General features: G+C 39.6%; 1 protein-coding gene across 5 annotated transcripts in view; it reads left to right on the forward strand.

The window, feature by feature from the left end:
• ESR1 (estrogen receptor 1) overlaps positions 1-22,730 on the forward strand; it is a 285,513-nt gene that overhangs the window by 230,870 nt on the left and 31,913 nt on the right. For all 5 annotated transcript variants that reach the window (XM_045011673.1, XM_045011671.1, XM_045011672.1 and 2 more), the window contains one exon: positions 21,527-21,665. In XM_045011673.1, coding sequence (XP_044867608.1) covers positions 21,527-21,665 — 139 coding nt within the window. The remainder of the gene's footprint in view (positions 1-21,526; positions 21,666-22,730) is intronic.

Raw genomic sequence — 22,730 nt, forward strand, 5'->3', positions numbered from 1 at the left:
GTCGCGGGTGGTTCTGGGTAAATGTCGTCACTCATTCCTTCCTCCGGGAAAGCAACGGCAGACAATCATTTCGCGCCCCTTTTCCCTGGATTGCCCTGGCAGACTCCATAGCATGGCAACCATGGAGCCTGTTTTGCCTCTTGTCACTGTCACCGTATGTGTAATAGATGCCGCTGACAGAGGCGATTCAGCAGTGCTACACAGCAGCATTCATTTGCTTTTGCATGATAGCAGAGATGGTTATCAGCTGTTCTGTACCATCTACCATACCCTTGTAAATTGGCTATGAGATGACGGTTACCAGTCCTTTTGTGCTGTATCCTCTGCTGCTGTCATAGGTGCCCCTGGCTGAGATCGGCCGGGGGAGCAAAAGACAAGCAGAGACGGTTACCAGTCATATTGCACCATCTACCACCAGTGAGGGGGAAAGAGGATACTGCAATTGAGTGCGGCAGCATCGCGTGTACCAGCAGCATTCAGTAGACATAGAGTGACATTTAGAAGAGTCAAGAGACAGTTTTTTTCCCTTTTACTTCTGGGGGTGGGTGGGGGCTGTAAATTGACGAGCTATGCCCTGAACCACCGCGGACAATGTGTTTGACCCTACAGGCATTTGGAGCTCAGCCAAGAATGCAAATACTTTTCGGAGACTGCAGGAACTGTAGGATAGCTTGAGTCCTCAGTCCCCCCTCCCTCCATGAGCGTCCATTTGATTCTTTGGCTTTCCGTTACGCTTGTCACGCAGCAGTGTGCTGAGTCCCTGCTATGGCGTCTGTCTGGAGATTTTTTAAAAATGCTTTGGAATTTCGTCTTCTGTAATGGAGCTCTGATAGAATAGATTTGCCTGCCCATACAGTGATCACATCCGTACGGTCCATTCTGGAGCTCTTTTTGGATTTTGATTTCGGACTGCATCGCCACCCGGGCTGATCGGAGCTCCACGCTGGGCAAACAGGAAATGATATTCAAAAGTTCGCGGGGCTTTTCCTGTCTACCTGGCCACTGCATCCGAGTTCAGATTGCTGTCCAGAGCGGTCAGTGGTGCACTGTGGGATACCGCCCGGAGGCCAATACTGTCAATTTGCAGCCACACTAACCCTAAACCGATATGGTAATACCGATATTAGCGCTACTCCTCTCGTTAGGGAGGAGTACAGAAACCGGTTTAAAGAGCCCTTTATATCAATATAAAGGACCTCTTAGTGCGGACGGGTGTGGCGTTAAATCGGTTTAACGCTCCTAAAACCGGTTTAAACGCGTAGTGTAGACCAGGCCTTAGAGGAATTCCTCTAGTAGCTCATTTTAGATGGTAAAATGCTTCCATTGTTTTGGCTTAGAAGGAGGATCTTTTAGAAAAACAAGAAGACACTATGTCCTAAGGAATATCAAATACATCGAGTAACAGTTTTCACTTGGCAGAAGAACATATTTTAGAGTAATATGTTAAAAGCAAACTGTTTTGAGTGTGTGTGAGATAAATCAGCACAGTAGCTGTGCTTTACTTGTAGTGATTTAAAAATTACTTGTTTGTAGTGATGGACCTGAAATAAATTTCCACATCTGAACACCCCTGAACTTCATATATTCTGATCCAGACCTGAATCAAATTTTTTTCTATCAGGCTCCAATTCCACAAACAGTAATGCATGTAAGTAGTTTCCAGTGAGTTCAACGGGACTATTCACATGTGTAAAGTTGCTTATGTGCAGCAGAGTTTCTTCAGATTGAGGCCCAAACTGGTAACATGAGCCAGATCCATTCAAAACTTTCCAGGCTTTGAAATCCGGTCCCAGACCTGTTTCTGAATTTTGTGACCTGGGGACTGCCTCTCTTAAAGAATACATCTCTTTGGCCACTAGTATTGGCTTGTAGATGTTGTTCTACAGATAACTAGCCTAACCTTTTGTTTTCCTTTTGCTAAACAGCCACAGGAGCAAAGTCTGATGTTAATTTTATTAAAACTTGCTAATATTCTTTTAGTTATAGCTAACTGGAGATTTTTATCCATTTACTGAGAGTTCATTGTCCATTCAATACTATACATGCTCAGAACATTTTTCCAAAAGGATTTTTTATTATACAGGTGAAAAGGATATGAAAAACAAGCACCAACAATATAATGTTTGATATTTTAAATAGTAAATGTTATAAGCCCTTAAAATTAATTTTTGAAAAATTCTTCAAAGATAGGGAGCTTATCCCTTAAGCAATTAAAGGGAAATGCAAGTATGTGAATTGATTATTATCAGATTGAAACTTAGAGTGACCAGACAGCAAATGTGAAAAATCGGGACAGGGGTCGGGGGTAATAGGAGCCTATATAAGAAAAAGACCCAAAAATCAGGACTGTCACTATAAAATCGGGACACCTGGTCACCCTATGATGAAACTCCAAGCAGGGCCAGCTCCAGCTTTTTTGCCACCCCAAGCGGCGAAAAAAGAAAAACCCAACCGCGTTGGGGACCCCTGAACTAAGGGAATGAATTCAAATAGTCGGTTGGTTGGTTGTATAGGGGATAACCAGGATGTGTGGTGATTGTGACACTGATAACCCCGTAGAGAAATGTTTAACAAAATAGACATCTACACACAAAACTACACTAGCTTTTCTGTAAGTCAATGTTGATCAGTAGGAAGTAGCTACTCAGAGGAGTGATGCAGAAATATGCATATGCAGGACACTATATCTTTAAAATAAGATCTATGTTCCAGATCTATATAACATCTGAGGTGTCCCCTATTTAGTAACATTTGAAGGATGCTTGAGGCATTTTGGAATCAGTAGAAGTCGTCAAACCTCATTTGATTTATCAACGTAGAAAATACGGCATATTGCTAGGTTTTGTAATGGTGTGGATTTACCAGTAAGTAATTCAATTGAACCAATGTTATTTGGCATGATTCAGAGGCTTAAGTATAGCTTTAAAGTCAGATTTCCTATCTCTTCTCTTAAACTAATTCACCTTGCTTTCTGGTTCTAGGATCTTAAAACTATAGGATTTCTATACCAGGTCAGACCACTGGTCCATCAGTTCCAGTATCCTGTTTCTGTCACTAGACAGTGCCTGATGTTTCAGAAGAAAAGTCTCTCTTGCAATGGATGCAATAGCAGCACACTATCCTTGTGAAAACAGTAGTGACAATTGTAAACGCTAGTTGTGAGTAACCATCACCAACAATGCACAACCATTCTGTACTAAAACATTGAACAATATTTGATCTGTCATGCACTTGTTTCTGTTATCTTCGTTTTTGCTAGGATAACAGTAGATTTATTTTGTTTGGTAAATTGCAAAAAAATTGTTTTGATAGGTGAGGAAAAACTACCTTGTAACAGTGGACTGTTTATTATCCAGTCTTCAACATGGCCTTACAGAGCATTCTTTAGAAGTAATTTTTTTCCATCAACACTCTTGATAAATTCAGCAAGCATATTAAGAATTTGTCCTTTTGTGCATAGTTCATTACACTTCCATGCCGATCTTTATTGGTTAAATGCCTGTTTAGTAGTAACAAAAATCTCAACAACGTCAAAAATCTCATTCTTTTCTTTTTTTAAATTTTCATTTCCTTCTGCTCTTGCAGAATTTTCACTGTAACCTGACTTCCAGGTGTTGATATCATTCAGTCTTTATGCCACTCATTGAAGTATATATTATACACCTTTTGTTGTGGTTTTATAGGCCTATTTGCTCCAAAATGTTTACTTAGATATATTTTAACATCACTCTGTGGAACCTCTCCAATGGAATGGATCACCACCTTTTCTGCTGTTCATTCACTTGTGTTATCTGTAGGCCTAAAGAACTTCTTCTGATTTGCATCATGCTTAGTGATAATTGTGGCTATTATTTTTCAGAACTCATTCTTCTGCCTTCATGTTCCAGCAGTACATCAAACTATTTGTTTGTTTTGCTTCTATCTGGAGTTGTCCGTGAATGAACTTGAGAGCCTTGTGTAAGTTCTGGAAGTCCTTTCAACTGAAGTTTGAACTCTGCATACAATAGCTGGTGATCTGAGTCAATATAGACACAAGGCAAAATTTTACAGAATTCAGATTTTTTCCTCTTCTTCTGAATAGCAAAATCATGTTAGTGTCTGTGGAACTGATCAGGAGACCACTAGTGTATCTTATTCCATGGTACCGGAATGAAATATTAGCAATAATTAAATTTCTGACGATAACAAAGCATTTACATAGGAGAGTATCACAGGTGGGTAGGGGGAGCTGCAAATAGGGACACAGCATATTAATAAAGGCTTCTGCCATATGCAGGGGCGGCTCCAGGCCCCAGCACGCCAAGCGCGTGCTTGGGGCGGCATGCCGCAGGGGGGCACTCTGCCGGTCGCCGGGAGGGCGGCAGGCAAGGCTCCGGTGGAGCCGCGGGACCAGCGACCAGCAGAGCGCCCCCCACAGCATGCCGCCGTGCTTGGGGCGGCAAAATGTCTAGAGCCACCCCTGGCCATATGGCATTTTAAACATTTATTATATGTACAACATGCCCTTTCTTCTGCTTAGTATTCATATGAACGCAGCTATGGAGAAGCAGTGGCATTCATATGAATACCAAAAGCAAATCACATTGTATTTTATTACATTGCATCTGTTCGGTGGAAATGTGCCCTTTAGAGCAGGGGACTAGAGCGTCTAGCTTTATTGCTGGCTCAGCCAGTGACTCATTGTTTGACCTTGGACAAGTCACTTACCCTCTCTGTGTCTCACTTTATCCATTTGTAAAACAGACATGGTGACCATTACCGGTCACGCTGGAGTGTTGTGAGTCTTGCTTAATCGACCTTTATAAAACATTCATTCTTGGCTTAAAGGTATGATACAATTGCACATTATTGGTTTTATTATTTTTCTCCCACTTTACAGCATTATAACTGCCCATGATCAGCAGTACATCGCTCTTTGGGACAATGTCTCTTACTTTTCCCAGGTGATTCAAACACTGTTTCATCATGCCGTTAGACATGTGCCTTAGGGAATGGTCAAGTTGACCCCAATGTCCAAGTTTCTCTATAGGAAAACAGGATTACCTATAACATTGAAAGAATTCATTCTAGTACAATGTAGCAATATACTTGTTAGGAAACAGAGCTGAGAAATAGAATTTATTCCAAGCTACCCATATAGTACTATTCCTATGGAAGTATTCCTTGATTATTTTGAAAGGGCCACTGCTAGTCAAATTAGTTTCAGAAAGATTACAGTACTGACACTTGGGTGAGACCACTCTTGGGCAGAGCCACTGCCTCCTAAGCACCTCCTCCCGCCCACAATGGATTGGGTGGCTTTGTGATGCCCTGCCTCCGTTTCCCCTCTTCGGGGCTCCTTAATAGACTCCACACAGACATTTTGTCCAATAATGCTGCTCCTACCTGGGTCTAATTTATTGACATAAAACTCAATCCTGTGGCTTCCCTTTCCCCCTGGACTCTGCTCTCTGCAGCACTTCCCTTCTTTGACTGACCATTCTCAGCCCTGCCTGGCTGGAGTCTTTTTTTCCTACTCCCCAGGTGTTTGCTCCCTCTGGCTTCCAGGCCCAAACTTCTCCTGTGGTCAGGGGCCTTCTGCTTTCTGCAGTCTCTGCCACAACTTTCTGTTTCCAGTTCCCCTCTGGCTCTTTACAGAGACCAGATGCCGTTTATTGGGCCCATCAAGAGGCTGTTAGTGAGGCACAGCTGGTCTGCACCCGTTCCCTCTTAAAAAGCCCAATCTACCTTTTGACAGACAGGATGGCTCAGTTTCCCCATTAATGGTGACAGGTTTCAGTGGTAGCTGTGTTAGTCTATATCAGCAAAAAAAAAACCAAGGAGTCCTCGGGACACCTTAGAGACTAACAAATTTATTTGGGCATAAGCTTTCGTGGGCTACAGCCCACTTCATCGGATGTACAAAGTAAAAAATACAGGAGCAGGTATAAATACATGAAAGGATGGGTGTGCTCGTTCACCTGCACATCTACCAATGTGATAGATGCCATCATGTGCCAGCAATGCCCCTCTGTCATGTACGTCGGCCAAACCAGACAGTCTCTACGCAAAAATAAATGGACACAAATCTGACATCAGGAATCATAATATTCAAAAACCAGTAGAACACTTCAGTCTCTCTGGTCTCTCAGTAACAGACCTCAAAGTGGCAATTGTTCAACAAAAAAACTTCAAAAACAGACTCCAACATGAAGCTGCAGAACTGTAATTAATTTGCAAACTAGATACCATCAGATTAGGCCTGAATAAAGACTGGGAGTGGTTGGGTCATTACAAAACCTAAACTTAATTTCCCCAATACTAATTTCTCCCTACTGTTACTCACACCTTCTTGTCAACTGTCTGTAATGGGCCACTCTCTTACCACGTCAAAAGTTATTTTTCCTCCCTTAGTATCCAGCTGTTAATTGATTTATTTCATTAGACTGACCTAACACTTGGTAAAGCACCCCCATCCTTTCATGTATTTATACCTGCTCCAGTAATTTTTACTTCATACATCTGATGAATTGGGTTCTAGCCCACAAAAGCTTATGCCCAAATAAATTTGCTAGTCTCTAAGGTGTCACGAGGACTCCTTGTTTTTTTTCCCTCCATTAACTATCTCATTTCAGCAGATATTTCAAGTTGCAAGGTTCATTTGTTTACATCCCAGACAGCCATTTCTGTGACTATCAGTAGTAGGACTCCTGAGAAATTTTGTGAAGTCCATCATTGTGATCTAATGTATTTGGGCCTGTTCTTTTTTTAGCAGCATAGTGTCTAACTCAAGGGTTCTCAAACTGGTGGTCGGAACCCCTCAGGGGGTCACGAGGTTATTACATGGGGGGTTGTGAGCTCTCAACTTCCACCCCAAACCTCGCTTTGCCTCCAGCATTTGTAATGGTGTTAAATATATTAAAAAGTGTTTTTAATTTATGGGGGGAGGGGTGTTGCACTCAGAGGCTTGCTATGTGAAAGGGGTCACCAGTACAAAAAGTTTGAGAACCACTGGCTAACTGGTTCTTCCTTTCCTGAAAGATGTTTACTTACAAGTGATATTATAAAATAAGTAGTGGGTTTAAATTGGTATCACAGTTAATGTACTCAGCTTGCCACTGGAAATATGTAACACTGAAATAAAAGGTGATTCTAGTCCTTAATGGATCAGCATTCTGTATGAGAAAGCTAGCAGCACATAATGGCATTATCCTGTCAGTAGCTGCTAAAAGATGTATAATGGTAGAATTCCAGAAATGTTCAAAATGTTCCTTTGTGGCATCTGCTTTCAGTATTTCATTAGAATTTTGATCATGTGATCCTCCCTTTCAAACAAACTGCCAGTTATATTGTTTATATAACTTTTTCTGTAGTTTGCATTATGAGTGAAATTTTGGGCTTTCACCTGAATTGGGACTCAGCTTCAATTAGAGATGGCCGAAAACTGGAAAAGAGAGAAATTTCTAATCTTCCTGAGGAATGGCAATTCAAGTGGGAAGCTGGGCAAGTTTAAGTCAGAACTTTGGTGAAATCAGCACGCTCCCGCAGAATGTCTTGATTTGATCAAATTGGTATTTTCTGATAGAAAAACATTCCATTGGAAAATTTCCAGCCAGTTGTAGCTTCAATGTATGTGTGGGAGCTTAGTGTTACACATAAAAGGCAGATTTCTCCAGTTAGAATAACTGTGTTGTGTATGCATGCAAAGGATTTTCATTCACCCCAAGTTTCTTTGGTTGTTTGAGGCTTGGCAGGTGCCAGGGACTTCAGTAGATCTTGTTCAACAAGAGGTAGTTCACAGCAAAAGGAGCTTGAGCTTGTTAGGTGAGGGATGTGTTTTCTGGGAACATGCTGCTTGTTAACTGAAGTTTTACTAGACAAGAAAATGAATACAAATGGTCAGCTGCATTCCAACTTCTAAATCTTCCCCTTATGTATTCCTCTGCTCTCTGAGATTGTGACACTCCCACACAGCAGCTAAAGTGCTCATGTTATTGCAGTGGTTAAAGGAAATTGCTGCAATTAATTTTGCTGTCTCTTTTCTCTTTGATGTGTCCTCATGATTCCTTGGATGATTTTTCAGAGGTTGGATTCTATTCAAAACCAATTGTTTGGGAGTTGGGGGAATGAAAGGGGAAAAATAATTTTTTTTAATAAAGATTATAAAAGGATTATTTTTTCATTTGTACTTTCTGATGACAAAAAGAATGTCTCTAGTTGACGTTTAAATCATACACTCGCTACATTTTAAAGCCCAATTATTATTTTTTTCTGCTTTGGGTGACATATACAAGCCAATGCAGTTATTTTGAGAGAGAGAACATATATTTATATTTGGTTGGTATTGTGCACATACATACATGCAATAAGCAGGAGGAATTTTCCAAAATTCAGCCATAGGAAGATATAAAATGGCTGCAGGTGTCTTAGTGGAAGACTGATTTTATTTTCTAATGACTAAAAAGAACGACCAGACCATGAACCCTGAGGTTATGCTTCATTTCTTGGGTACAGTACATTATGTTCTGAACAGTTTCTAATTGCAGTCTTGAAGCTGTTTTAGTCTTCAGCTGCCTGACAGTTATTCCTCCCCCTCCCCTCCAGCCTTTGGATTGCAAAAGAATCCACTTTTCTGATTGTCCCATATATTGCCATACCTGAAATGATTACTGATGGGTTCAGAGATAATCACAGTAGATATTAGACTGAAACATGCTGTGGGATAGAAAGCTTAGTAAAGCGTCTTCTTCTTTTTGGTTTTACTAAAACCAAATAATAATAATAAATCATACCTGTCATTTTTCTCAATTCTTTCAAAAGTCTGAAAGTGATTATACTCACAGAGGAGTTAAAAACAAAACTGAAACTTAAGCTTCCAAAAAATACCGATAGTAGGTGCTCTAGTGATTTTTAAAAGGGAAAAACTAGGCCCAGGTGGAGGTTCAAAATAAATAGAAATAGGCAAAGGCTTAAAATAGAGGAAAATATGGAAACAGGTTTAAAAAAGAAAACAAATAGAAAGAAAAATGATAGGGGTAAAATTTTCAAAAGCACATAAGTTTCATACCTCATACTTATTTTCATACCTTAACACCTAATAAATGGGACTCAGGTTGCTGAGTCACTTATGTGCTTTTGAAAATTTTACCCCTATCATTTTTACCCCTATCATTTTAAAATAAGTTGGAACAACCAAATTGTTTTTTTAGATGTGTAACAGTATAAATGAATGCAGTTCATTGACAACCAGGGTAACTAATAATGACTTTTATCTATTTATATTTTTTTAAACGCATGTGCACGCGAGCATGTGTGTCCATCCATCTCCCCTACCCTTTGTATGTTTCTTTTCCTATTAAATTGTACATTCCTCAGTGCAGAAATGGTACTTTTTGGTTTTGTAGGGTATCAAGAAGACCAGAGTCCTGGTCATGATTTTGGCCTCTAAGTGCTACTGCAGTGTAAATAAATAATAAGTAGGTATTCTGCTTCTCTCACAGAATGAAACAAAAGGAAGTTGACTACAATGGAGTCCTTCATGGTTTGTTTTTTTTTAACTTTAAAAACAGTCCCCCTTTAGGTTTCAAAGGGACACTTTTCAGCATGCACAATGATCAAAATGGTTTTTTGAAACAAAAAATCAGCCTACGCAACAACTGTCTAGTTTTCTTCCTTTCATGGGCTGCACCTTCACTAAGCATTTTCAGAAATGGTGTAGCAATGGTGGGAGCACTACCATAGACCAGCTACAGGCATTGTAATACTGGGTTGTCTTGATCTGCTCAGAGTAGGTTGGATGACACCATGCCAGCACCTGTGGAGCTGCACTGATTCTACACTAACAGAGAATTTCTGAATAAGCTCAAATACAGACACAGGACTGGGCCACTTTCTTTTATAGCTGGCATATGCGTGATAAGAGAATAGTAATAGAATTAAAGGTTTTGCTCAAATAATGGTCTGTAACAACTACAAAAATAAACCCCTTATCTTAACCTTAGCATTTATCAGCCTCTGATTTAGACCACTGCTGGAACACAGCCTTTCCTTTTAGTAACGTTGTCATCTAGTTCAGTGGTTCTCAAACTTTTTTTTTCGTGGACCATTTGAAAATTGCTGAGGGTTTCGGTGGACCACTTAATGATCTTTCCAAATGTTGTTTGTACCGTTAGCTAACTATTGTAAAGCGCTTCGGATAAAAGCACTATATTTTAAAAAATCCCTTAATAATAATGTTTTTATTTACAAATAAAAGCACACAACTCATATTTTAATATCAGTAGTCTTACCTTTTTAATGTAATGGATGTGCCCTCTCTCCCCCACCATGGCAGACCCCGAGCTGGGGATGGGAAGGAGGGCGGGGTCTCTCTTCTGCCACAGTAGCCACAGAGCTGAGCCTGGGAAGGAGGGCCATCTCTCCCTGGCAGATGCAGCCATGGAGCTGGGGAAAGTCACCTCTTTCTCTGACCTCTGCAGCCCTGCACATCCCAAATTCCCCCCACCTCCTCTTCCCACCCCACTGCCCCCTCCCACCTACCCTCTATCCCCCCCAAGGCCACCACCTCACCTTATGTGTGTGTCTTCTCTAGGGTCCAGGTAGCTAATTTAATGGAGCCATGCCTGCGCGGCTCCACTAATTAGGTGGATGGCTTTTCATTCTCTCGTGTGTGGACGCCCAGGTGTGCACCTTAGAGGGAACTATCCACGGATCACCTGAATGGAGCTTGCAGACCACAGTTTGAGAACCTCCAATCTAGTTAACTGATAAAACACATTGAATTCTCAGTGAAGCACCCAAACCCACTTGTAGCCATACCAAACATCGACTAATCAATAAAACAAAGGCTCCCTTCAACTGGACTGAAACCTGGAATAATTGTACAGTACCAAGTATCCAGGGAGGAGGAGGGAGACCTGCTCCTGTACCACTAAAGCCAGTTTGAGTTTTGCCATTGACTGTTTGTTTCTTGACTTCAGTGGGAGAAGCATAAGGCTTGTGTTGCTCTCTGGGCAGCCAAGGCCTTATCCATTTGGATTGTAAATCTGAATTTCCCAAGGAAAACAGACAACCTTAAAGGGAAAGAAAGAATAAATAGCAGAAAGAAGGTGATACATTCATCAAAACCTAGCACGAGTCCTGGATAAGCATTACTGGACAACTAGATTAGGGACACAGCAGAAGCAAACAATTAACAACACATGCTACGGACAACAAATGTATGTTGTTATATTTGACTGTTATATAGTGATGAACATCATTTTGCTGATCTTTGTTATATCAAAATAATTGTTTCTTAGAGGCAAAATACAGAAGTTATTCCTTTTACCTTTATAAATACAGTATAACAAACTCTTACTGGCAAGTTGGCAGCCTTTACTAACAAATAATCTTTAAAAATAACCATTTTACATAAATACTCCAAAATATTTTCTTTGAGGTGGAGGGGGAAGTTGGGTCAAGCCAGATGCAATGATTCTCAGTTACTTTGCTCATATTAATGAAGGTTTATACGGAATAATCTGTGTGCCTTTATTTCATTCCAGCCAGGACTTTCTGCTCACATTTTAAAATCAGTTACTCCCAGCTCTCATATGGTGAGGCTTTCATCTGCTCTTTAGGAACAGTTTGGTTTCACTTGACTTTATTTGTTCTTTTAATTGATTCACAAGTACCAGAGTAAAGGTTGAACTAGATTTCAAAGACAGTTCTGCAGCTTGAAGATTTTAGAGGATTGGAGTCTGGTACCTGGGAGCCAGATGTGTCTAAATCCTAATCCCGGTCTGCCACTGACTCGCTGTGCAGCCCTGCACAGAGCACTTAACCCGTCTGTGCTCCATCTGTAAAATGCAGCTAATAATATTTAATGCCCTTTGAAAATGTGAAGTGCTGTGTGAGTGCTAAGTATTTTTATGATGTTGCCCTGATGGAAAGCCTTAACATATTTGTACAAAACGGTCATGTTAATGCACTTTCTGGAATATTCTTTTGTTAACAAAATGAATGCAATGCCAAATGAAAGTACATTTCACTCAATTTAGACATTGTGAAACATGCTGAAAAAAGCCAGGAAATTAAGTTATGGTTGACACTTAGCCTCATGGTGACCTGCAGAGAGAGTTTTTTTTCCCCAATGAAAAACACGAAACCTATTTTTTTTTAAATCCTACATAAAGAACAGAATATATAGGAAGATCAAGGGCCCAATCCTATTCCCACTGAAGTCAATGGGAGGACTGCTTGTGCAAGAGAATTGGGCTTTTTGGCTACAATCATACACAGCCTTAACTTTATGTACCTGAGTATGAGACTACACCCATGCAGAGAGTTAAGCATATGCATAAGTCTTTGCAGGATCAGCTCTTTAATTAGTCAGGATCAGGTCTGTGTGTTGTCCCACTGAATTCTAATGGGACTATTAAAGTTATGCACATGCATAGAAGTTTCTAGGATGGAGGCCCCAGAAACAATACAGCCCTTTCATCGCCAACATTTTGAGATAAAGTGAGTAAAAATAAGCCATTCCTTTAGCCTCACCCTTGTCTTAGAATCTGAGTCTGCACTTTCAGTATCTCCCTACTACTGTTGATTGTAGTGCATGGATCAGTGTTCACATTGCACTCCCCATCAGTGGCCGGGCCGGGGAAGCTAATGATCCAATCAGCGGATTAAATTTGGTGCTTAATCCTGGTTGTGTGCCACCTGAGGCACATTGAACATCCACTAAGAAGACCACTGTTGATAACTTCAAAGCCACCATTGACCTTCAATAATAATTATTGTTCTTTATGTATTTGAGTGCTGGAAATGTATTTGATGCTGTACAACCTTTACAGGAAAACTGTGTCTGCCTCAATGCACTTGCAATTCATGGTAGAGAATATACAACATGAGGGGGAAAGCAATGTGTAAAAATCAAAATTATCTAAAGCCATTGGAGCGTATCCTCTCTTGGCACATCTCCTTTTAAAAACTGAAGCTGGTTTTGTTTCTATTCTGTTCTCTATAGGTTCTTATACCATGCTCATCCAGGGAATATCTGAGCACCTTCCAGTAATGCATTAAAAAACATGACTAACTTCTGTTCTTGTTCTCAGCCTGAGAGGGAAGCTTGCTATGAGAGTAGTTCTTCCCAGGATGTCAGATTTATCTAACTAGATCTATTTTAATCTATCACCATTTCTTCATGTTTGTGCTGGGGCTGATGGTAGCTATTCGTTGAGGGATGTTACCTCATAACCATCTTCCCCCTCCTCCCCCCACCATTGTGTGTCTGCCTCATTTCCATAGAGCTTTGTTCCCAGTGTAGATTGATGCCTTTTGTACCTGATTTTGAAGGGTTGAATTACTACATAAAACAGTAGAAAGCAGCTTCTATTAATGTGTAATGCTATTTTTCAAAACTTTCAATACTGCAAATAACAATAGTTTGTTATAATGAATACCAAGGTATGTGAAAAGGGGACCATATCTCAAATTTCCCTGAAGTCCCTAGATGGTAGTGTCTTCTACAGTGTATGGATTATAAGAGACCTCTTGTTGTTGGTTTGAAGACCTTATAGACAAAAGCCAGGAAATTCAATATTAAATTGTATCAGTAGGTCCTATTGTTTATCTTGGGAACAATGGGATGGGCTTTGGATAGAGGGGCAGCTTTAACTTTGAATTTCCTGGGGTTTTGTTGTTGTTTGTTAGGTTTTTTAAAGTGTCTATGTTAGTATAGTAAAGATGAACATAGCTTGTTTTAAGTATTTCATATTGGGCTGATTAGAAAGTTCTGTTCAAAGGGAACAAAAACAAGATTTTTTGTCTCTTGTATAACGTCCTGTTGAGCCTTTTAGTAATGTGTTGCTCACTGGAAAATAGTAGGAAAATATAAAAATCCCACATCTTGCATGGATGCTCTGAGAATGGATAATTTGGTTTGATACATCAGATGATAGATGAAGTCTGAACTATGTCATATGTCATTAATTTGGAGAGGGTTTGGTGAAATAGTTTCATATGGATTATGGCCTGGAGCAGCAATAAGCAAGGGACAATGTCCAGCAGTCAAGAGACAGATGATAAAAAGGATACAAAGATAATCTTTAATAATTTTTTCCTAATTGCTTTTCATTTTCTTTTTTTATTTGATTTTACACATGTGTTTTTTATGGCCCACTGAATTTTATGGCTCTTTGATCATTAGAAATTGTGCCCCATTGTAGTCTAATTTACATATGAAAAGTTGCCTGTTTGCCTTATTTCACAGCCACACCTGAGGCAGCCTACAGACTGAGGACAATTTATGTACTTCCTTTTACTTCCTGGCCTTAGATGGAGTAGATTGGGAGATGGTGGGACAACATATTTCATCTCAGCCAGAGCAATAGAGAGGGTTTATCTGTCATTAGAAGGGTTTACTCCCGAGTACTTTGTTCCCTTCACTAACCAGAAATGTTGCTGCTTTTGACATTTTTCCAGGAGTTATTAGTGAACACCTTTGCCCAAGAAATTACAGTTCTAGAATCCGGTGAAGTTGGAAGCCATTGACAGATGTTTATTTACTTTTGATATCAATGTTGGAATCTTAGTGGGGAAAAACTTCTTGACTAGTGAGTGGAAAACCCAAAGGGGTTGGATAGTTGGTTCTGCTCAGATATACACATTTGGTCTAATACTGGTCTTTTGCCTTGCTGTGGTGTGGCAAAGAGGCCAAAAAACTATCCTAAGTGGTCAACTATTCTGGAGGAATCCCTGGCTGGCATTCTGCTAGAGCTGGAGCACATTGCAATTTGGTGTTCCCTGATGGTGTAATGGCCTATTCAGGGAGTATTGCAGGCAAGTGTAGTTTTAGTGCAGGGTTAGGCAACCTATGGCACGCGTGCCGAAGGTGGCACGCAAGCTGATTTTCAGTGGCACTCACACTGCCCGGGTCCTGGCCACTGGTCCGGGGGACTCTGCATTTTAATTTAATTTTAAATGAAGTTTCTTAAACATTTTAAAAATCTTATTTACTTTACATACAACAATAGTTTAGTTATATATTATAGACTTACAGAAAGAGACCTTCTAAAAACATTAAAATGTATTACTGGCACACAAAACCTTAAATTAGAGTGAATAAATGAAGACTCGGCACACCACTCCTGAAAGGTTGCCGACCTCTGTTTTAGTGCATACTCAGCTACAAACTATGTTGGGAGATGACAGAAAACAGGCCAGAGGATTCCAAAATAGTTCCTTTGTGATTCTTTACCTAAGTTGCACCCGCTAGTCGCTCCTCCTGCCCAAGGATTTGAACAATCCAAAACTCTTAGGAATGCAAAACTGTCTGAAAATCTCAGAACAGTAGGGTTTCTGAAAATATTTATTGTATTTCCCCTTTTCCATTGGGCTAGAAATAGTGAACTGTGAAATTTTTAGCCGTTCTTGGCCTGGCCAGAGCCTGGAAAGGCAGAGGCCACAAAAAGTAGAAAAATTAGTTAGAAGGGAAAAAGAAGACCAAAGTTTTGGTTCAAGTTTTGAGCAAAGGTTTAGATTCTTACTTTATTCAAATCACTTTGTCTATATCTGTTCTTGACCCAAAAAAAAATAACACTGTGTGGAGTAAAGAGCCAGAGTGATGTGATGTAGAAGATGGATTGATGTATCCTGGAGATAGGAATAAAGTTTGACCTACAGCATTACTGGATAAGTTATGGAAAAGAAAAAATAAGAACTGCAAATAATGTATTTGTTTTAACAAGAACTCAAGAGACGGTTAATGGGATATTGTATGAACAGAGGGATGAGGCTAAAGGCTGATCTCTTTAAGGTCTTCTTGAAATGTTGTATGTGAGTGTGTTTTTTTTCTTTGCTTTGCTTTGCTTTTTTCTTCCCGCCAAATGGAGTTTGAGTTTTAGGAATATTTATGTTAATGTGGCAGGCGTCACCTACTTGCAATTTTTTTTAACTTACATCTGTACCTGAGAGACTGTGATTATAATCCATGGTATAAAAAATAAGAAAAGCAGATATATTTATAATTGTATCAGAGGATAAACTGAGGATGACTTATTAGTATCGTTTCCTACTGCAAGAGAAACTTTATACATTTCATCTGGCGAGCCTTGGTCTATTTTTCAAGAAATGATAGACGTTCACTGTAATGATCCTCCTTGTGGTGTGAAGGCAATCAATGGGATTGTTTTTGCATATGTAGGCTGACAGCCTTGTTTGTATGGCTTTAGTTCCTTTCCCCCCTTCTTCTGAAAATTGTGGCGAGTATGCTATTTGGGGAATAAAGAAGTGCAAGATAGCTGTCAAAATTATAGAATCTTATTATAATATCGCACCGCTTTTAAAGCCTTCTGTGGAGGGCATTTAGGTTTGAAGAGAGCTTCTGTATGCTTTCAAGTCTACACCTCTTGTACTTAGTTAGGATAACTCATCCACCGTTTATATAAGGTATTATCTAATTTAGTTTTGAACTTTTCCATAGGCCACACTGGAAAAATTCCTCTACCGACCCCTTAAAAGTAAAATAAGTGAATAAATGAAAGCTCCTTCTGCATCATTTTGATAATTTTGTAATTATGCAGATCTTTTGAAAGTTTAATACCCTTTTCTGCAGTCCCTTCCACTAAGCAGTAATGGAGAAAGATGTTCTAGATAACAAGTTGTCTGTCAGACCTTGAGGGAGTTGTAAATACAAATGATGTAAAGCAAGTCACTAGTGTCTTATAATGAATGTATAGGGTCTGATCCTTCCCTGTTGAAACTGATGGGAGTTTTGCCACTGGCTTGAATAGGAGCATAGTTTTGTCTAACACGCTGAAGAAATTTGAATCCATTGGCTTTGTGGATTGGACTCTTAATAACCAGCTCCTGGCTGGGTTGCTTCACATTTGTGTTTAAAACACTCTCGCTGTTCATAAGCAAGATGCAGGTATCAGTAAAGCTCCAACAGAAGAGCACAAAGTCACCTGCAAGCTTGATAGTGGAGATGTGTGTTCCAACATACAAGTGGTTGTTGTCCCTGAAACACTCAGACAACAAGTGCCCTTTGTCAAGGAACTTGGAACAGTGGAAGAGTTTCTTGCACTTGCAGTTCAGCAAACACATTATTTCTTGTGTTCTGAATCAAATTTAAATGAATGTGAACGCATCAGTGTAACAATAAATGAAAACCAATTGACCACTACATAGTGTTGTGTCAAAACAAAACAACTTTGTGCACAAGCATCTTCCATGAAGTCAGCATGGGAATAAATTCTACCCCAGCAGCCACTGACGTGATTGGGTGCTTTCCCAACTACCTTGAAATACTTTCCATGGTGACACTTCCTCCAGTAGGAATGCTCCAAATGCTAAATAAAGAAGGTTATGAGAGTCTACAGAGGTATGTGCTTCCTCCCACCATGTGTGGCTACTCTGTCTGTTTTCAGATGGTGGGACCTGCAAACTTTGATTCCCCAGTCTTATTCCATTTTTTGCAGTCTATCAGTGAAGGAATATTGTATTGCTTCCGCTCCATTGATTTGCTGCTGCTTTAACATGCTCTGCCTCCTGCTCTCTGGTATAAGGTATAATATATCAGCTGGTGTATGCGGCATATACTGCTGCCTTCTACAGGATAGCGTATGTGTCAACTGGAGCCTGTGACAGCTCTATTTGCAGGCAGAACTGGGCTGATTTTATAGTTTATTATTAATTTGTCAGCAGTGGAGTATGTTGTTTTTTTTAAAAGCACCAAAATGAGATATTAGAATCTGGAAGAATTTCACTTTCAGACTTTAACAACATGAATGTAGCCAAAAATGGGATTTTATGAATGTACGCCGTACATTTTGAGTGTCGGTAATGAAAAAAAGTAATGCAGTATCCCAATCTATAGATCTGGCAAAGTGCTTTATTAAGTAAGCACTTTGTTGCTTCCTGTCTTTAAATGTCATGTAGACTTGCTGCTAGGGATGAGCAAATTTTTTCGTAATTGTCCTTTTTGGGTTTCAAAATTCAGTTTAAAATTGAATGTTATTGCTCTGATGTGGGGATGGGGGACGAAAGGGGGACCAAAACATAGCCAGTGAAAAAATATAGTGTTAAAAATGGAGCAGAAAATAAGCAGAGTGAAAAACAAAGACAAGAGAGCATGTGAGAAATGGAACAGAGGAAGAGAAGTTCTATTTGGGGGAAATAAACATTCTATAAAGGGCAGTCTAGCATTGATACATTGTTTTCTATCACTAACTTGTAGCAGAGGCCTCTCTTTCGTTTGAAAAACGTGGTTTTGCTTTTTTAAAAACAGAATAAAATAAGTTAAAATAACAGGAAGAAAAGGGTTACAACTCCTAATTCGCAAACCCAATAAACAGTTCACAAAACTTTAAGTTCCATGACGTTCGCTCATTTCCAGTTACTCTGTTCCTAAGCAATAGCAATGGCTGTATTTCTGAGGTGGGTGAAGTTGGTTCTTATGTTTTATTAAATGATTTGGGAACTTTTGGAATGAAAAGAGCTATGTGGGATGCTATTGTTGTTACTTAACTTATTACTCTGCTGAGTTTCAAAAAGGAAGTGGTGGCTTTGTTTGTTTTTGCTTTTAGGTTGAATCCAAATGTGAAATATGGCTCTAGCTTTACAGGAGTGCCAAAAATTTGGCATTCAAAGTACTGTAAAACTACCACAGTTTTACAGTGTAGTGGATTAGGACAATTGCAAAAAATTCAAATTGTCTGCAGCATATTCTTTTTCTTAGAAGCATTCCATTGTGGGACAGTGTGAAACGGTGGCAATATAATTGGCTTTTAATATGCTGAATGGGAATTTGAAATAATGGTAATCAGGGGGGCAAACTGCAAAAGAAAAGTAGTGAGACTCTTCCAGGTTATTGCTTACAACCCAAGTACCACCAACCAGAGGCACTAAAATGAGATGCACCACTTACACTAGATAGCTTGCATAGCCTGACCATTTTTCTTATTCCTTGCACACGCTGCATGCAGTGATGTCAGGTTATCTTTATCTGTGTTCATTCTTGCATGCTTTGATTAGCACTGTGAGAGTTAACAACGTTCATGTTTAGGCTGCAGCTCTATTGTTTTAGGCTGTCTACAAATTCAGGCAGACATCAGTGTATCAGTGCACAGTTTATGGTTGCAAAGAGAATCTTCAAAGTGGGAGAAAATTGCGTTTTTTAAAAAATGAAAGCTTATATTTTTGGACACAAGATTGCGTCCTCCAAAACAGTAGCAGCATACCGAGCTGTGCTGAGCTGGCCCACTTCACCCTCGTTTGTCATATCTGAAAGGATTTAATCCAGGATATAATCAAGTTCACCAACAATTTGAGTAGGATGCAGCTCACAAACAGACCTGTTTAACACTCAACAGCATTACATATAAATCCATAGTTCAGTGTTTTGAGGGAAAGAAGTGAACATATTTTTTATTTTCTATGAATTATATCTGTTCTTTCTCCTCTTTATGTACTAATTCAAAACCACATTTTTAACACAACAAACAGCTTGAAATGTGGAGATAAATACAATACCAGTTTCTTAGACATCTCAATGTAGTGAAGAGAGAGAGAAACCAATTCTACACTATTGACTACATACAGTAGTATATTACTTGGAAATTATTCATTTACTTCTTCTGAGAATATTATTTGAAAGCCAAGAGCACTTACCTGGTTAATAAGGCTGTTTACCATGTAACCTGTGTGCCTTAATGTGCAAGTATGAATCATTTATAAAATCTTTAAAAATATTTCACAGTGGTAAAGATCAGCAGTATGGTTCAAGTGTTCAGATCAGAGTTACATTGTATTGGAGAGAACTATATACAAATGATAAATAACATTTGTTTCAAGAGAATTTCTATGTATTTTGTATATTATCAATCTCTCTATAAATTCAGACTGGAATTTCAAATTCAGACTAGAAATAAGGCACACATTTTTAAATGTGAGGGTAATTATTCATTGGAAAAATTTACCAAGGTTGGGCAGTCTCCATCAATAGTCATTTTTAAATCAAGATTGGATGTTTTTGTAAAAGATCTGCTCTAGGAATTATTTGGGAGAAGTTCTGTGGCCTGTGTTATACAGGAGGTCAGACTAGATGAACCCAGTGGTTCCTTCTAGACTTGGAATCTACGAACCTTTTAATGAAGTACATATAGATATGTTATTTGTAACTGGTCTCTTTTTGTTAACTTCATGTTGTTGTACATCTTTATAACTTCCAGGATATGTTTTGTGTCATCTAGTAGGTTATATTATGCAACCAATACATTATTTATTCCTTTGGACTGAATGTAGTGCTTATAAAAAGAGCCCGATTGTCAGACCTGGAAACTGAAGTCCCTCTATCTGCAGAACATGTACAGCAAGGGCAATAGTAGTGGATACTTCTCCTCACTGCCCTACCAATTTACTGCAACCCTAGAAGAGACAACTTCTAGGAGTGAGATGATTCAGTCTCCATACTCAGTAAAGCCTGGGTGTGTCTATTGTGATGATTGTAACTGGGTGGGATTGTTTTGTTTTTGTGATATGGACATCTATGTAGTGCTATTAATCTTACCAACTCATTTCACTAGGCAAACAGATGATAATGGCAGCCAACCAAAGCAGAAGATCATTCTCTAAGACTTTTTGATACCAGGGACTGGCTTACTGCCTTCCTAAACTGTGCCAAGGAGATCTCAGGGACCGGTGCCAGTCCACAAACTGGTCATTGAGAAACACTGCTCTAAGCAACTACTTTGTTTCAGGCCAGTGACATAGAGCCTAATCTGGTTTTACACCCATATACCTACACTGAAGTTATTGCTGCTTTATATCAGTGTAACTAAATCAGAATCAGGGCCATAGGAGTTGAAAGGCTGTGTATCTCATTAGCATATCTCTTGACTACCCAGACAATGTGCTTTTTATTTTACCATTTATTTATTTCCTTGCTGACACAGTCTCTTCCAATATTATTATTATTATTTTATTTATTAATTTGTATTGACATATCATTCAGAAGCCACATTTATATCCGCTCCATCGCACCAAGGGCTGTTCAAATGCGTAGTAAGAGACAGACTGCAGTGTCTTCGGTGAAGGGACTAACTCACTACAAAAGAAAATTGTTGCATCTAGGAGCTGCAGTTAGGCTTTCATAAGTACTTGCTAATATATTTGTAGCACTGTCTCAGGCAAAAGCACAAACTCAACATTTACAAGGTGCTTAGTTGCTCCAGAGCTCATGCAACATCTGTTCTACCATGAAGTTCATAATGTTCCAGGTTCTGGTGATTAGAGCCATTATTGCATACTATTAGTCAGTTTTGCCATTTTGTCATATTTTCTAAATGGATGGTAAAAATGATAACTAGTATATGTAGATATGAGTCAGACATGAAAACAAGGAACTCATTTTTTTTTAAATTCAGACCATCTAGAACCCAGCCCTAAAGCCTCCTAATACATCCTGTTATCTGATTTTCTAAATACTTCGGTTTACTAACAGAAATATTTAATTATTGTTTTCACACAGAGTATGGATCTCCTGTAACCTGTTTATTTTTTTCAGGGTTTGTGGATTTAACACTCCATGATCAGGTACATCTACTGGAATGTGCCTGGTTAGAGATACTGATGATTGGCTTAGTCTGGCGTTCAATGGAACATCCAGGAAAACTCTTATTTGCACCTAATCTATTACTGGACAGGTTAGTCCACTTATTATTTATTTTTGTTTGTTTGTTTATTTATTTAAATGAAATGTATCTCTACCACTTTTAGTCATTTTTAGCCTGCAGCCATCCCACCTGATGCTGAGATCCCATCACATTTCATAAATTAAGCAGCACTGGCCTAGTTAGTATTGAAAGAGGTACCTCTAAAGAACCCCACCGAAGGTGTTGTTAGAAGTGGTGTTGGTGATTCAATAAATGGCACTTTTAGTTGTGAGCTAATATGGTGTTAGAAGGTCCTCTCCTGCTGCAGGTGCTTACTTTCAAAGGAGACAGAAAACGAAGGTACTTGCCATTTGTAGTCCTTAAAGAGTCCATTGCGCTTTTGGCAAGGGTAAGGATACGGAATCCAGTGTCCTGACCAGAAGCCATTTTGTTTATTATTTCTGCCTCCTAAAAAATCTCCCCTGCAGTTTCAGCCAGTTTTATACTAGTGCTATGTGCAATTAAACAGCTGCCTCTTGCCATTTTAGAGGAGACTACTTTTCCACTGTAGAGGAAAACCATATGCTAGACCTCACTCTGCTTTGTGATAGTCTGGTTATACCAAGCCACCCAAAAGCTGGCTTAACTGACCGCATTTCGGCAGCGAGGGGCCCTTCAGTGCTGCTGAAGATATGGAGTGACTGAAGGGCCCCTCGCCGCCGAAATGCCGCTGAAGACCCAGACCGCCGCTGCTTCCCCTCTTTGCCCCAGGCCCCTTGAATCCTCTGGGTGGCCCTGCCTTGGGCAGTAGAAAAATGAAAACAGCTCACTGGATGTTCTGATTTGTTCCACAGGTCTGAGCTGTAAACGTGGTTTAAAGCAGGCCCCACCCTGTCCCCCTCACACACTTTTAATCTCTTGTTCTGGGCTCATCTTGGCTGGACTGGAGGGTCCAATCCAGGAATGCTATAGAAAAACAGATCAGTGCTCTGTCAAATCCAGTATCCTGAAACTTAGTGTCTCTTACTACATACTTCAAAGGGAGATGGAAAAACAACTATCTACTTGTACAATACGGTTCTATGAAAGTGGGGAATTTCTTGTTGATTTCAGCTG

Source organism: Mauremys mutica, chromosome 3 (genome assembly GCF_020497125.1).
Source record: "Mauremys mutica isolate MM-2020 ecotype Southern chromosome 3, ASM2049712v1, whole genome shotgun sequence".
NCBI lineage: Eukaryota > Metazoa > Chordata > Testudines > Geoemydidae > Mauremys > Mauremys mutica.